We start from the raw sequence: 18018 nt of genomic DNA on the forward strand, positions 1-18018 counted from the left end.
GAGATGGACTGGGGCTAGCTGGTTAGCATGCTAGAAAAAGACAAGAGTTAACATCGGTGTTACTTGACTCACAAAGTTTCTTCTAGACTGGCTGTTAATGCTAACGTTGGCTATGTAGCACTAGCAAAACTTACAAACAGCTCCTTTAAGGGAGGAGTTAACTACAACTCCCAATGTACATTTTGGCAGGAAACATTCCTTCATAGAGCTTAAAATCCTCTTACACTGGCACTAATAGAGGGTGTAAGATAAAGATTATACCCTTTAGAAAACTTCAACACATCTCCAGCTTAAATCATTTCACTTTTGAATTTTGTATTAATCCAACCATATTGACGAAGCATTATAAATTGACTACTGCTCTGATTCACACCTCTGACTGGCTCTTTCTTCAAAGAGCAACAGGAATTGATGCCTGTGGGTTATTCTTTGTAAGGTAATGAAATGTGGATGTGATATGTCCTTGCAAACGATATTTTTCTGTGCTCAAAATACCCCACCACACTCAGAGTTAAAGCTCAGTCTGAGGCTGTACATGTGCAGAGAACACAGCATTGTTAAATCCCCTGAAGCCCTCCGTGGCTCCACTTTATTCAGTTCAGTTCATCCATATTGTTGCAGTTTGACCACAGGCTGAAGGTCATTCTCATTGCTTCGCCAGAAACACACTCACACTCGCAATTCTGTGAAATGCACCCAAACCATGTCTACTGAAAAACAAATTCTTTAGTTCAATGTTAATAACCTGTTCTGCACCGGTGAAACACTGAAGGTCACGCTTTGCTGTGGAAACAGATTTCAGTCAATTCTCACACAAAAAGCCATGCTACACTGGCTTCGGACTCTCCGGTGTGCACAGGCCTTTTGGTTGAACTTTTCAAATCCTGCGCACACCAGCCACCACCATGTCACCATCTGCTATTAGTTTAAAATATCAAGACTGCTTGTATATTGTTGTGGAAAGGCAGCTCTGCTTCTAGCTCTGGTTCACCGCCTTTGTTTTCACTTCCCTGCTCTCGTCTCAAGCTCACCCTTTTCCAAATAAATGACTGTGAGGTTTGGCTTCCTCACAGACCAGATCTTCAAATTCCCTTAGTTGCCTTTATTGTGCATTCATCAATGTTTTAGTTTTTCAGGGTTACAATTAAAGTTTCAACATTTATGCATTCTCCCTGCCTTGGAGTGTAAATACACATAACAATTGTACATGGGAATAAGTGCGGTCTATTTCTGTTTGAGGCAAGTTCATTATTTATATGCTGCCATAAGGACAAAGGTGATAATTACTGATACACATAGTTATACTGTTTGTAAGTCGAGAATGAAGGTGACAGCGCCTGCGGCGTCCCCCTGCTCTGCTCTCATGACGGTTTTTAGTTCTTTTATAACGAGAAAGCCTCCCGGGCCATCATTTACACTGATTTTAGAGCAGCAAGGAGGGTTTTAATGACGCTATTCAACAAAAGAAAACATGCTAATCCCAAATTAGCTCAAGACTGAAATCATAAACGAGATCATTAATACCTCAGCAGGTTGTGACAGAATGTGTGAAAAGCATAGGACAGGATATACAGGAGCTATAAAACACTAACAGGTTTACCACTGGGTTTAGGATGATGGTACAGAGATGTGCGGTATACTTAAGAGCCACTAGATGGAGACATTCTATCGCTAATAGACACCAATCCTCACTATGTGGTATTGTCCAGAGATAACAAGAAGTACATGTAAGTTACAAAATAAATAAAGCTAAATTTAATATTTATTTAATTACAAAACCATCTACATAATCTAATCTAGTCTAGTCTATGTAATCTAGTTCTACTAATTGTTCATTAAGTTTGAAAAGTCATTTATTTGTTATGCTGCAATGTTGTCCTGACCAAACACACGTTTAATGTATGTGAATGCTCCATTTATTAAACAAAGATGGTATAAAGAGACCAGAAGAATGAAGCAAAAATTACAATCAACAAATATTTCAAAATTATATTTTACAATCGTATTAATCAGATGTTGCAGACAAATGTACCAGGTCTGCACATCAGCTGTCTTTACTTTTTCATCGTGTGTGTCCTAAATCTCTACATATGATTTCTAGGTGCTGAGTCTGCAATGTGTTCACAGTGGGATGGTGGCAAAATAAAAACCGATGACCTCCAATTTCAGCAGCGTGTCTGGCCTCAGCACTGTAGTGGGTTTCTGTTGTGTAGTTTCTGGGAACATCAGTTGCTTCCCCAGGTAGAATCTCAGTCTTGAGTCGGTGTCCACTGGCCAGAGGAGGTGCTCCTGACAGCTGATGATGGCTTCTCCACAGCCTCGATGAAAGCAATCGTCTTCACCAGGCTTTTTAACTTAGGACATTGCACTTACTTACAGAACCTTTTTTGTCCCCACATGGAGACAACGCCTCACAATGTGACAGTGCGAGCAGATTTATGTCTCCACAGTCAGCTGTCTCACACATGCACACGCAAAGCTTTCAACACACACCCAAACACAAACATTCAGTGTTAATTATAGATTACTGATTTGCTGATATTGTCCTTTATCCGCCATAAAGCCTCAGTGATTTCAAAATAATAATAAAATAAGTTTGTGCCACAGCCCAGATGGACCAGAGGGGTTTTCCAGAAAGCAGGTTTAGTCTCTGTGAATACAATTAAATCTGTGTGAAGCTTTAGACACACAAGATACTGCTCAATGATTTCTCAAACACCTGAACATTTAAAAACTGGAGTAACTGTAGTTTAAAAGTGAGTTTTTGAATACAGGCTGCACATAGTCTTAACTTGTTTTAACTTTATTTCATTTATTAACTTATTTAACCCCCCCCCCCCATACCACATTAGCTGGTGGTATATTATTGTTTGCAGATGCGTCTGAGCAGCTTTGAGTCTTGCTGTCTGTGGTGCCGAGCAGCATTCAACATTCATACAGATCAGTTTCCAAACTGCTCTGAAAAAGTCCTGAAAGCAGGCAGGCTGTACACACAGTAGGTTCTCCTCAACATTTGGACCATGAAGCAATAATCACACCAACAACAGCGCAGACTTGTCCTTGATGCTAAGATTAGACAGAGCACTCGATCAACAACCAACAGGCAGCGCAGACACCGACCTCCAGTTTTCTCCATTATTCACACAGAAGAGGAAGAGCTGCTAAACATATTTCTACTGTTCCGAGCACAGTGACAATAAAAATCTAATCTTTATTTACCTCAGCCTGCAGCTTTGCCTGTGCTCTTATTATAGCATGAAATACACTGAACAGAAGACAGTGTTAAGCACACTTACTCCTGTTCTTAATTTCCAAGTTAAAAAAAAATCTATTTATTTGTCCAACCAGCTCTTTCACTGTGCAAAGGACCCTGTTTCTCTCTCTTGAGCGGGCCCCCTGCTGCGGCTTATAAATACTAACAGTAATACTAACAATAACCACCCCCGGCTTTGACAGTGTGCATATTTCCAGAGCAGAAACATCACAAGTCATATAACTGTAGAAACACGATACATGCCGCCTTACAGATATAAAAATAACACTGTAGGACCTCAGTGTAGAAGCGTGGAGGGAAAAAACCTGCATACTAATGAGGACATTTTGCATAATTTTAACTTGTGTTTGCTGCCCTTGTCTTGCTTGTGTGGCCTATTTCATGCAGTACTGAATCAAGAATAAAAAGTAATCCAGTGGGGATCAGTGCCGCACCTTCCCCTGAAGAGGATAAGTAAATTAATGGATGATCGCATTCAATTAAAATGATGTCTTTAAAGAAATTTTCCAAAGAAAAATGCCTGTGGCTTTACATGAAATCAAACACTTTGTCATTAGACTGTGGCTCTATGTAAAAAAAAATGAGGTCAGCTGCTTTCAGAGCAAAATGAAAGCAAAACGTGATTTTATCTTGAAGCTTAAAGGCAATATTTTGGAGATAATATTCCCAGTGAAGTAATTTTCAACTTCACTAACATACAAAACATAACTCTAATTTCTGCATAAATAATTAGAATCTGATTGCACACATTTCTCCCACACTGATTGTAGTTTTTCCACTTTTATAATAAGATTTTAAACTTTCATAATGAAATAACAGACTCTGAAGATTAAATTGCAGCACAAAACCTCCCACGATCACACAAATATGAGACCCACAGCTAGATTCCAAAACAACTTTTTATTGGCCAATTTACAGAAAGTGCTGTAGTGACCATTCCAAAGGAAAACAGACCAAAGAGTCCAGAGAAGAAAAAAAAAAAGAAACTAGAAAAAACAAAAAAAACAAAAACAAAAAAACAACACATTATACAAGTTTTCATGTTAATTTCACCGTCCTTCTCATCTAAAACAAACATCAGGACAACATTAGGGATCGGGCTGATGCATAATCCACCAAAAGAGGTGGGGGGTGGGGGGGGGTTGCAAGTGAAGAGGTGACGTCACAAGACCAGGTGTCACAGTAGATGAGGAAAACTCTCAAACAACATATGAGATCTTTACATGAACATAGAGCTACAGTATACACATACAGTAGGTTTCTCCCAGCTACACCCAAAGGACAGCAGTCTAGGTCAGAGCAGGGAACGTTCCAGTGTTTGTGACTTAAACCGAACCTTGATTTATCAGTGGCAGACTATCAACCGCTGCACACATCTGTTTTCTGCTGTTTGTGGACTCTTTTCTATCAAACAATACACACAGACTGGATTAAGGATGGCCAGCGCCAGAGATTAATGCCCGTTCACATCAAGGTGAAGAAACCTTCGAGTGGGTTTCCTGATTATGTCAATTGTGATGCTGCTAAATGCATTCACCTCTCTCTCCCTTTATCTTTAAGTTGCACCAGGCAACTTCACAATTCGGTGGCCCCAAGTGCTGCTAATGAAGTGGGATTTATGTAATGTGACTTCGTTCCCTAGACCTAAATCTTTTCCATTAATGCTGCATTTCATTCCAAGTTAGAAGTTTGGGAAAGTGGTAAGTTTCTTGCAGGTGAGTTGTAATTGCACTCTTTGTGCATTCTAGTTATCCAGCTGGGAAAAACTTCAGGAAAGTTATGTTTTCTTTACCCTCTTACCACAAAGGACAGCTCAATTTGAGTCGTTGGTATTCAGCAGCATTACCTAGCTACTTACAGTATATAGCATTGTTAATGTGATCGAAGTGTAGAGATTATAGACGTAAAATGAATGCTGTGCAGCTTTAAAGGTGCACGCTAGAGCCACTGCTATCAGCCAATTTTAGATTAGTGCAAATATTTTAAATTTGAGTGCATGTCAGTCAATACGTAAAATGTTTTGGCCACTTGGGGGCAGTCTGTTAAATTTATTAGCAAACAGCTGTCTCTTTGCACATCCAGCAGACACAGGTCATGATTACTGTTTATTTGGAGTTGTGTTTGTGTTCATCTGATGAGTGCAAGTCCAGTATTCACTCTCTTTTTGCTCTGTTTTGGTCTCCACCAACTCCCTTTAGCTGCTAAATGCTTCACCAGCTAGATGCTAATCTTGTCTGTCATTATACTGTTTGGTGCTGGGCAGGTGGCGCACAGTGGGTTTGAGGGAAACTGCAGAGTTGGGTGATTAATCTCGGTGGGATTGTCACAATAAGCGACACCTTTCACATTACATCTAGTTATTTTATCTATTATTAATATAAAAATATTGATTAGTGCAGCTTTAATGTTCCAGGGTTGCCCACATACTTCACTGAATGTTTCTTATAGTTCTATATAATTAAAGCTCTTCTTTAAAATATTTAATATTTAATATTTTTTCTTTAGTTTATAGTTGTTATTCCAGTAAAGTTTACTGTTTAAAATGTAGTTGTTGTTATGGGCTTTGTTAAATTGTCCTGCTCAGTGCGTAATTTGGTCACATATGCTTGCTAACCAAATTCTAGGGACCCTTATTAAAAATTGGATGTTTATGTTAAGAAAAAAAATTGTCTGAAATGTCTTTATCACAGTCAAATATCAATATTGGTCTGCCTCATAAATCCAGTTGCAGTGGGGCTTTAACAATGACATAAATAACTGTGTCTCTTGACCTTCTACTCGGACTTCCAGCTCAAGGCTGCTCCACTGCACTCAACGCTGTAGAGAGTATGGATTTCCGACTTTCCAAATCTTTGCAATGCAGCATTAATGACTACTAGGAGTGCGATTGTGGAATTAATAGTGTAGCTTTCCCGCTCACTGAGTTCTGAGACACACCTGAGAATAAAATTCAATTGGAGCAAATCTTGTGGTTTATACATGGATAGTGAGAGGACTCCCTTCTCTGTTGCATCCCCGCTCTTTGATTTAGACTTTAAAGTCTGGAAATCTCTTTGCATGCACATCTTGCCTATGACTCAGTCGCTATGGAGGCAGGTGGCGCATCCATCCAAACAAACCCAAGTTGCGGTAAGCTGGAATGATTTGAACACTGAGCTAGAAACACACACAGAGGACTGAGGGGTCGTTTCCGTAAAGACTCTCTAAGGGTTCACGGTGTGTACATATACATGGAGAGGTGACGTGTGTTGTGTACAGGTGGAGGAGGGTCTCTGGGTGGAGAAAGTGGGGTGGAGGAGGGGTGGGAGGGTCACCTACTATACTCAGTATTTACAAGAAAGGAGCGTATAAAAATTTACAAGGAGACTCCTCTGTCTTTCCCAAAAACCCAGAACTCTGACCCCTCGGCTAGTTCAACGTGACGTCTGCGACAGCACACCGATTATCTTTTTTTTCTTTTGTTGGTTTTTGAGTACCATTGAAAATATGCTATTTCTGTAAAATCACCTGGCTTTGCCACAGAGGCTAGAATAAAGACTGACAAATAACATGAAGTATACAAACCAAAAATAGTCAGTTTCTTTCCTTTTGCAACTCAGTTTTCTTAAATAAAGAAATAAAGTTTTACATTTTTATGGGACATCAGAAATCTCACTGTGGAATCTGACACATCAAACTGAATGTATTGTTGCAGGGGTTTGATTGAGAAAACGGGGTTGGTACAACTTAAAGACTGTTGTTGTGGTGTGGACTGTAATGGGAGAGGAACATCATCTCTTAGGGGATGACCTAAATTTGGCGAGCTGTCCCTTTAAGAAGGATGAACGTAGTTTGATTGACGAGCAGTTTTAGTGTCATATTGTTTCTGTATAAAATGGGAGGTTTTCTGACAAGGCTATGGTTAAATCATTGCACTGTGTGTGTGTGTGTGTGTGTGTGTGTGTGTGTGTATGCATGTGTGTATGTGTGTGCATGTGTGTGTGCATGTTTCGGTGTAGTTTTCCAGTAGTGGGAGATATAACCTCATTTTTAAATCATCAACATCACATAAAGTCTTTGTCTGAACCGTCTGATTTGAGGTTTGCGTACGGACGTGTTGCAGAATGTGTGTGTGCGTGACTGTGCGAGAGTGTGTGTGTGTGTTTCAATAGGATATTGTTGTTTTGTCCCAGTTTTGGCCCTTCTTGTTTGAGCGTTGCATCCTGGGTAGCTCGACGTCCGCTTCCTCCTCGCTGTCGTCTGACTCAGCACTGGTGATGTCATCCTCCTCCTCTTCATCATCATCTTCCTCCTCCTCATCCTCTTCCTCTTCCTCCTCCTCCTCCTCATCGCTGGCCTCCTCCTCGGCAGCCTGGGGCTGCTCAAGGTTCTGCGGTGGTAAATATTTCAAGTTTTAGAAACCAAATGACTAGAAAATTTTAAAAGCAAAACATTACAATCATTTTCTCTTCAATTCTTCAGATCATTGATGTACCTTTTTCTTCTTTATAATCTAGTCTTATTTACCTCCCATTTGCCTTCTACATTCCCTCCCTGACACCATCTTCCCCCATTCCTCCAGGCCTCCTACCTCCATTGGGTTGACGGTGATCGTCAGAGCTGAGTCATTCCAGGTCGCGTCCGCCTCTTTAGCCGTCTCGGCCAGCTTGACCTCCTGCTGGTGGGTCAGGTGAATGCGGTAGATGCCCAACACCACGACCACCACCAGCGCAGCGATACACATGACAATTACTACTGTGGCAGCACTCGGTACGCCTGGAAACAAGAGGAGAGAAGATGGTGAGGTGAGACAAACCGATGTGGGATCAGAGGTATTTGTGTTGGGTTGAGATTGTCTTGTTCTGTAAAGCTTCTGGCACTTGCTGGGTTTTTATTTTGTTATTTTTAAATGTCATATTCTCTCTCTGACTGCACAGCATTTGATACACAATGCCCTGTAGGAAGAGCACAGGAGACAGTGTGCCAGGCTGATGAAATACATTGGTTACGCCCTAATGGAGTAATGAATGAAATAAAGCCATGGTTAGGCTTGACAACACCTTCGGCCATCGTTGCGACAAGATGTTATGATATATCTTCTAAGGAGAGCTACATCTTCAGTTCAGAGTGGGGGATACAGTGAGTCGCTCCCCGAAAGTGACGAGATGGCTGGGGGCTAGCTGGTTAGCATCATAACTTCAGTAGAAGAAAAGAAGTGATAGAGAAAAAAATTGAAAGTGGCATCGCTTTCCGCTGCTGGAGACAGCTCTTTGTGAGTAAAAGAAAGAAGTTTGAAGCTGAGCTCATTTCATCCAGACTGGGAAGTAAACAGCTGTTAATGCTAATATTAGCTATGTAGCAATAGTAAAACTTACAAATAGCTCCTTTAATTACTGCATTCACCAACAACGTCGTTTATCTGGACATCAGTGTCAAACAAATCCAAAATGTCACAGCAGACGCCAGAATCAAGACGCAGTAATATGTTGCTGAACCTCATATTGGACGGCGTGAGGATCCACTGAAATATTGGGTCAAGACAGAATACAGAAGAAGACGGAAATGAATTCATCCACGCCTTTACAAGCTGACAGTGGGTTTTTTTGTGTACCGCAGCCTCATCTGTGTCCAGTGAAAGATTGTTCTCAAAGGGAGGGGAGATCATTTTTAAAAAATGAGACTGTCTTAGTCCCAACACAGTTGAAAAGTTATTTCTTAATGAAAAATGAACTGAACAAAGTGTTTTTCCAAAATCATTTTTCAGTATAGATGTTCTTTTCCCACATTGCACATTGACTACTCAGTTGTTCTGGAGTGGAGGGAGGCTTCTCCACAGGTCTCTCTGGATAAGAAGGCAGCCACTGTGCAAACTACTGAGACTGAGGTCACATCCAGACTGGGGACCAGTGCAATTGTGTACATGGATGATGAGCTGGAGGTCCTGCAGCAGGAGGAAGTGGAGGCATCCGAGACCAAGAATTCCCTGGTTCAGGACTGTAATATTAAGAAGAAGGTAGTGTGTGCCTTCTCCTGTGGTTTGTGGAAGATGATGTTTCCACTGAGGACTGAAGTACAGCCATGTCTCTGTGATAAAACTCTTAAAGAGGGTTATACACATTAACAGTAAATACAGAGATAGTGATTGATGAATTAAAATGAATAGGGTTTATTTATTATTTATTTAACACACAAGAAAAATATTTAACATTATTTCATTATAGTGATATTTATAAACATATAAAACAAGTTTTAAAAATCTTGCACCTCTTTTGTAAAACCTGATCAAATACAACAGATTTTACTCTCTTGATTTCTAACCAGTGTTGACAGGACTAACCCTAACCTCCCACATCTCACATAAGTCTATTAAGAAGAGTTATTGGATTTTTGGAACTGTTTGTAAAAGGTTTATCGGGGAGTTCAACTTGTTTGAGTCTTAACTGACAACAGAGATAAGTAATGCCAGGATGCAGGATGTTCTCTATGTAAATTACATTTTGGTAAACAAAAGGAATATATATTTCTTCATACATACTTTACTGAAAACATGTAACATTTCCTTGGATGTAATTATTTTCTGATCATTTAGATATTTGATCACCTTCATCAGATGCAACCCCAACTGGTTTGTTACCACCTCAGTATTTTCCCAGTGTTTGGATTTAGTGAGGTCAGATTAAAAGAAAACTAGAATTGCCGCCTCCATGACTCAGACTAGTTTCAGATTACATCCCTTTTCATCCAGAGTCTCTGAAGTTTTGTCATAATTGCTGTGTGAAGTTTGGAGAAATAGCTACCTTTGACCTTTGACCTCTGACCACCAAAATCTAATCAGTTCATCCTTGAGATCGAGTGAATGTTTGTGCCAAATTTTAAGAAGTTCTGTCAATGCATCACTGAGATATCGTGTCCACGAGAATGGGATGGACGGCCCTGGCTGCCGGACCCCAAACGATAAAAAAGGAAAAAAAAGCACCATCTTCAGAACACAGGTGAAAGCAGCTCTATATTTTTTTTATCAGTGACACACAGTATGGCTCTAGTGATTGCATGCCGGCCTGTCAGTCAGTCCAGCAGTTTGGTCCAGACTGAAATACAGCGTCTGTGTTGCGTCCAAAATAATAGTTTTTTCTCATGTTGTTGTGGCTGAGGTTTGTCTAAGGCTGTTATTATGGTTTTCTGGTCTCTTTGACATCAATTGCCTTTTGTAACAGCCTATTGATGTTTTTTTTTCTCTCTCAGGTTATTGTACAGGAGGTATCTTTAACCTTTACATAAGATGGGTCCTCTGTTTATTATTGTGATCTTTAATAATTGTGAAAGCCCATTTCTTTCCCTGGGTAATTTTTAGCAGCACTGGCCTGTTTTCAGTGTCTTTTTAAGCTGTGCTTCAAAGTATCCTTTATAAAAGTTACAGACTGAAAAAATCTCTGACTGTTGATGAATTGCGATAAAATCTTGTACAGATGTTCATGGTCCTCAGATCATGAAGCCTAATGACTTGACGCTACGACTGATGGGGATGTCAGCTGTAGATTGTTTCAAATTGATTTCTAAATAACTAAATCACATTTAGATTTGGTCTCTGTGCAGCACACAACTGCGAGGATGTATCATAAGCTCTCTTTAGTAGCATAACCACAACATACGCAAAGGGATTTCACTTGATCTAAGATATTTATTTTTTCCGCTCTGATCTCCAGCCTACCGAAATAACACGACTCCTCTGGTCCTGCCCTCTCTTCACCAGTGTCTGCTGGTGTGTGTGTGTGTGTGTGTGTGTGTGTGTGTTTAACGAGAGCAAGACTCGCAGGGGATTTTTCAGATGATCATTTGATTCAGTCTAGTTCCCTAGAATTTCACACCAAATCCACGCTCTTTGATCTTCCTCAGAGTGAAGCTTCACGCAGCCCCTACGAGTAACTTGGTGAGTGTTTGCATGCACACACTCGCGCACACACATATACACACACACACACACACACACACACACACACACACACACACACACACACACACACACACACACACACACACACGTGCACATACACACAATGTAACCCTACCATACAGCGTGGTATCATCTGAAACATTCATGTGGCTAAAAATCGTCATGGCTGAAACTACAACTCGAAGCCTCTCTTTTTTTTAAAAATCTTTTTGCCATACATCACGCTCTGATTTCCAACCGCCCACCAGCCTCTCTGCTCCTCTGACCTCTTTTTCCCAGACACACAGACACTCAGCCCCCCAACTCCCTGGTCTGTTAACAGCACTAGCCACACAACTCTCCAGGCCTGTAAGTAGACTCCATTAGAGTCCGATAAATAATTAAATCTCCTGTGGTAGATTAAGAGTAAGGTCTCTCCTCCTCACCATGGTCTCTTTACTTCAGATCACTCATGCACGGGGGGAGGGGGGGGGGATTAGCCCGATGCATCATTTGACAGGGCAGGTTTACACTGCTCACACAGAGAATACACAGAATCAGGGAAACAAACTAGAAAGCAAAACAGATTGTTTCCCTTGGATCTAGCCAAGTTCACCTCAGGATAGATATCAGTCACAGAAAGTCTTCACTGGCTCTGTTTTTCTACAGTAGTGGCTCAGTGGTCTGAAGGATGCTATAAGTTTGGGTCTGTGTATTTGGGTTGAAGCAGTTTGGAGTGTGTGGAGATAAAGAGGGGAGCAGGGCAAAAACACACGTTCACACAAAGTCTGGGACTTCCTCAATACTCGTTGTTTATTAACTTACTACTCTTCAACCATACCAAGCCCGGTTGAACGGCTCCATCTTATCACACATGATACAAAACAGAGGCCACACGTTCCCTAAACGTTACTCTTGAGTTGAGGAGTGGAAAGAATAAGGAGCTCATCCGCAGGCATTTATATTTGCCTCAGGGTGCGCCGCTCAACTAAAAGAAACCAAAAGCTTGGGCTGATGACGCAGCTCTTCTCATAACTAAGTAACACAACATGTCTTAAAGGCACATTTCACAATTTCGACTGTTACAATGCTTTAGGGTCTGATTCTTAGCATGTCACCCTCGTGTGTGAATGGAGCATTGTCATACACACAGTAATTGACAAATATGTTATGTCATATGCATGTATGCATATATATATATATATATATATATATATATATTTGTATGTATGTAGGTTTGTTAGATGACAACTGTGTGACTTCTCCTATTGATACCATAGACTTGAAATAAAGATGGACGTAACCTCTGTGATGTCCCCCACAGGTTTCTGAAGAGTGATTTTGAAGCTCAGAGTGAGCTGCTTCACTGTTGCCATCTTGGCAGTGCCTGACTCCACCTAATTAACTCCCGGCTAATCCAAAAATGAATAAAGAAGACTTCGGTGCATGCTGCTTTGTGGCATGCTCACACACATGTCACCCAAAGCGGCACACTCCCATACAGTTATCATGGAGGAGGAAATTAGCTATAGAGACCAAAACAATTTTAGTTCCAGGCTGTAAACATTTTTATTTCTGCTGTAAAGTTGGCCATTTTAACACAAGAGTCTGTGGGGATTGACTTGTTTTTGGTGCCAGCTTCAAGTGGACATTTTTTTCCACACCTCTGTGTTGGCTTCATTTTTCAGCCTCGGATGTTGTCGCTTGTTTAATACAGGATGCTTTTTGTGACCATATATATTTCTGGAGTTTTTAGAACTTAAATATCTCTCACTTGTGCCACTGACAATGAAGCTGTTACGTTATCTAATGATCAGTGTTCCAGAAAAGAGAAAGAACAAATGAAATAAGAAAGACAAAATGAATCTGATACATCAAACAGCTTATTTACAGAGGAAACAGAGTGTGTGTTTTCTTACCTGAGTTGTGGCTGGGGTACAGGCCATGAATCATGGATGGATGGTGGACCACCTGCATGTACTGCGGCGGGGCTATCATGTGACTGACGTGTTCCCCAGACTCTGAGCTGTGCAGTACGCTAACCTGTGATGGGAATAGATGGAGGAGAAGTGATTTTAGACGGTGAAGTGATCGAAGTTAACATTTTACAGTCTTGTCCGTTCACTCCCACCTGGGTGCCTAAACTTCCCTTAACTTATACAGCTGAAATATTCTAACCAGAGTAAAATAAATAAAATAAAATAAGAAATAAAAAAAGCCTTTAAGTCCCGAAAGTGAATGCATTTATGCCTTTTGGGGGACAGGTTCAGCTCAATACAGTAAGTAAACACCAGAAAATGTATAAACAGGTTAAAACTCTGCTGAGGCTGGGGTCAGGGAGCCTGATATATCGAGCTGATTCTGGGATTTATCATCAAGCCAGAACAGTGAGTTACAGTTTGGAGCATGTGTTAATGTCTCTGCCTGCTAGAGAAGCTGGATTCACTGTGGAACAGTTCAGGGCACTTTCTGCACTCTCTCTGTTAGTGTTGGACCAGACTGAGTTAGATTGTGAGTCAGAGTGTTGTTGGAGGTGCAGCAAAATCTAACTGACATGTCTCTGGCCGGTTTCGAAGTGATGCAGAATTTTTTTCAGTTTTACCTGAAAGGTTTATATTAACTTAGGTGGAATTAATAGATTGTTCATAAACTTTTCATGACTGGCAGTTTTCATCAAATGGAGCTTGAGTGTTGAATTGCATTTCTGAGTTTTGATGAGTTCTATTTTTCGAGTGAAAGTGAAGCTGCTGGATTTGCCTCCTGAGGTTGGGAAATTTGCTCTGAAAGTAAAAGTGTTGCCAGAGGCCTGAGCTGAGTCAGCTCCGTCGCTTTGTCAGTTTAAGCACTTTGGTTCACTTGGTGGTAAAAAGCAGCATGGCCTGTGGAGATAACCGGTATTTTGCTGCTGACGATCACCAGCGATATTTGTGATTTTTGAAAAGGAGTGCTGGAAAAATGTATCTGATTGTGCAGGTTGGTGGGTTAGATCTGCCATCTCTAGATCTTCCCATTTGTTACTGAAAGGACTAAATGATGCTGGTCTAGACTTTGTTTACTGTTTAAAAAGTTTCATTTTAAAATATCCATTATAATTTTATCTTAATGCCAACAGGGCTGCCACTAACAATTACCTTCATTTCAGTTAACCTGGCATCTTTTTCTGAATTAATCAATAAGTCATCATGTCTCTTAGGACATAATGACTTTTATTATTTGGCAAATAATAAAAAATCAACCAACAGTCTAAAACCTAAAAACGTTCAGTAAACTATCATGTTTGATGAAGAACAGCAGCAAATCACCACATTTCTGCAGCTGGAACCATATAGTCTGAAATGATTCATCAATACTCAAAAATAATTGCAGATTTATTTATTAACTAATAGACTGATTGACTAATTGTTTCAGCTAAAATTTGTCAGTGTCATCCACCTCCAGGTTTGAGGATATGAGGCAGTAGCTTTGAGGACACATCTCCTCTTGAACTGATTGATACTAGAATGGTTATTGATAAGTAAAAATACAGAATATTGGCACACAATTTGATCAACTTAACTCTAAAACTAATCTGTACCACTACCAACCTTTAAAAACCCACATCAGTCAAGCTGCTGTTCACACTGACCTCCAGGTTGAACTCATTGCTGGTGTAGCGTCCGTTGAGCTCCGAGCAGGTGAGGCGAAACCTTCTTTCTGTTAGAGGTCCTGGCTGCAGGTGATAGTAACGCACCTGTCTGATCACCTGCTCATAGTTGGACATGGAGTCTACACCTGTGACGTTGACGGAGAAAAGCAAAGGTAGTTGTGACATCAGTGTCGCATAGCCAGCCCTGTCTCCACTGTGCTGTGTCAGTGCTGGAGAACAGTCTGCCTGCCTCTATTATCATCCTGCTATAGGAAGAAAAAATGCTGTGGCTTGTTTGCATTTCTTTAAACCAATCACACTTATTTGGGTGGCACTGACCCAAGAATGCAGCGACAGAACCCCTGGAAATCAGTTTAACTTAATGTAGAGGAGGAACATTTGCATGTGCATTTAAATAGCTAATTTCCTGCAGAGAAAAGGCTTTAAAAAAAACAGAAAAGACATATGTTGACTGTGTGAATGCAGGATCCAAATCAAATCAAAACTTGCCATTTTTGTTGTGTCCTTGAGTGAAGGGGATTTTGGAAACAATAACAAGCAGGGAAAGCATAGAGGGAGGGGAGCGGTGCCTGGAATAGGGCAACTCTTAGAAAAGCAGACAGCTGAATGGGCGGAGAAAATGAATACATGCGCATGTACAAGGAGAGTGGTTGTTGGTACGATAGTAAGAGTGGAATAACTGTCTTTATCATGGAAACCAACTGTCTGAGAATGCTCCAGATACAGCTATGGTGTTGCTACCATAGTAACCTACCATATATGGACATGCCAGAGGTGGAGTTGGTGGCGTCAAGGTGTTTTCCAAGCAGAGCGCTTCGCTGCAGTTGGAGAGACTCCTGCCCCGGCCTCAGCTCCTCCCCCAGCACCAGGACATCGCAGTAGTCCAGGTTATGAATGATCTCCTCCAGCACCCCGGGTCGACGTGCTACACACACACACACACACACACACACACACACACACACACACACACACATGCTTTTGCCTTGAAGAAGATAAGCTTCAGTTTGCCCTCAATCTGTGTTGTGATTCTTTACAAGCAGGAGGAGCCGCTGGCAATAAAACGTTGCATTTGAGGTCATTCGATATTTCTGGCTCATAATAAGTTCTCTTAGTTTTGTTCAGATGTGTTTGCTCTCATCTCATAAAACAAATCAAACCAATACAGTAAATCAAATATAATGCTCCAAACATGTCCAGAGTAAATGTATCAACCCTAATTTGTCATATGTCAGTCTAACTCTTGTTGCTAAGCCAGAGCATTTGTGGAAGAAAACCCTGGACACTATGAGGAACCATAATTCAAACAGTACAAGACTCAACAAACCTACTCCTACTCCCAAGCTCCAATTACTGGACAACCCTCGGCACACAGACAGTGCCATGAGCTGCTTTAGTAATAAGTCCCCTCAGACACCTCCCATCACAGCGGTGCTGGGTGGATGCTAAGCACTAGCCTTCACCTCTCACTGCTACCCAGCCTCCTCCCTCACTGTGCTCCCACGGGAGGGACCATTTAACAGCTTCCCACAGGTGAAAGGCAGATGTATGTGGTGAGTGTGTGTGTGTGTGTGTGTGTGTTTGGAGGAGGAGATAGTTCTGTGTTGTTCTGTGTATGACGGCATTTCTTTCAAGGTGAAAAGAGCAGCAGGGATGTAAATTTTGCATGAAACTTTTTTGCCTCCGTTAGCTTGTTGCTTTGGTTGAGCGGCACACAAAACAGCTGACAAAGTAGCTGGTGAACATAGTGGAGCATTTAGCGGTTAAAGAGGCAGATATTTTCTTCATAGCTAACAGGTCATGAATGTTGGACTTAAGATCAATAATAATAATAATAATAATAATAAACGATAATAAAATAAACTACTAATATGCATATTTATATGATTTCATCAAAACCTTTTTCTGCTGCTGCACATTCAAAGTGAGATGATATGACATATAAAAGAACACACTTCCTAAAACACACTGTGGCTCAGTTCAGTCCACTCAACCGTTTGGTTGCTACAGTTCAAATTGGTCTGGCATGACCAGTAGGTGCGTATGTTAGCTAATATTAGCAAACTTTAGCTTTCCGTTTAGCTGACATTACTGAGTCGGATTGCTGACTTTATAGATCTTTACTACTTGTGGTCAGTTATAATATATTCTAGTTTACAAAAATGACAAAAAAAGTGAAACAGAATATAATGTGAAACAATTCAACACAAGTTTTTGGTGATGTCTTTAAACCAACTACTAAAAACAATCTTGTGAAATGGTTATATGGTCTCGCTTTAAAATATTTTTGAATACCTTCAAAAAAGACAAACCTTGAATTATTTACATTTGCAGAAAACTTGCTGTTTCTGCTGTAAATTGTTATAAATGTCAACATATTTTTTCAGTCAATTTATTGATTGTTTTATCATCCCAGGCTGTTTGTGGTGGCGGCTGGGACTTGTCTCTGTTACTCAACCTGTCTTGTGTGTTCAATGTGACATATGATAAACAGAAAACTCAAAAAAGTTTGCTAGTGCCATAGCTGACACAAGCTAGTACAGACTGATAGTACGGCCTGGATGCAGGACTGTCCCAGAAACAGCTTGTGTGATCATGCAGCGAACACTGATCTTACAGCTACAGAGTGGGATGTAAAAAATAATGTTTTTAATGATCTGGGCTTCCTAGAAAGGAAAAACAAAAAAGGAAAGGAGACGAGATGAGACACAATGAGAAAGTCAGTAAGTGCAGTAAGAAAATAGAAGCTAAAGAAAAAACTTTAAAGCAGAAGAGGACAGAAAGAAGAAGAAGATGACCCTGAAAACACATGGATGAAAACGTTGAGCATTAAAGATGATGAGTTAAAGACAGAAGTGATGACCTTGCTTTGAGTAAAGGCATCAGAATAAGCCTTGAATAGACACTGTAGTAAGAGAGAGAGAGGAACGAAGCAGTGCTGAGCAGGCTCAATAAAAAGACAAATGAATGACAGAGAGAGACAAAGCATGGAAGAGGGTGAGGGGGTGATTAGCAGGGTCCAAAAGAAACTTATTGCATGCCCTCCAAGAGAAATATGTGATTTATCTCGAATCCTTTAAGCCTCAAGAGAACACAAAATCTGCTCATTATGGAACTTCATCGTGCCGTCCTTTCCCACACACACTCTCTCCCCATCTCTTCTTCTCTCTTTCTTTCCATTTCCATGTC

General features: G+C 40.7%; 1 protein-coding gene across 3 annotated transcripts in view; it reads right to left on the reverse strand.

Annotated features, from left to right (window-relative positions):
• Nucleotides 1–4155: 4155 nt before the first annotated feature.
• LOC139614423 (calsyntenin-2-like) overlaps nt 4156–18018 on the reverse strand; it is a 267128-nt gene continuing 253265 nt past the window's right edge. For all 3 annotated transcript variants that reach the window (XM_071471679.1, XM_071471678.1, XM_071471680.1), the window contains 5 exons: nt 15584–15754; nt 14809–14954; nt 13103–13226; nt 7845–8029; nt 4156–7643 (listed from right to left, as the gene is read on the reverse strand). In XM_071471679.1, the coding sequence (XP_071327780.1) occupies nt 7419–7643; nt 7845–8029; nt 13103–13226; nt 14809–14954; nt 15584–15754 (851 nt within the window). In that variant the 3' untranslated portion in view covers nt 4156–7418. The remainder of the gene's footprint in view (nt 7644–7844; nt 8030–13102; nt 13227–14808; nt 14955–15583; nt 15755–18018) is intronic.

Source organism: Trachinotus anak, unplaced genomic scaffold (assembly GCF_046630095.1).
Source record: "Trachinotus anak isolate AG129_WGS33_773 ecotype Australia unplaced genomic scaffold, CSIRO_AGI_Tana_v1 ptg000034l, whole genome shotgun sequence".
NCBI classification, from domain to species: domain Eukaryota; kingdom Metazoa; phylum Chordata; class Actinopteri; order Carangiformes; family Carangidae; genus Trachinotus; species Trachinotus anak.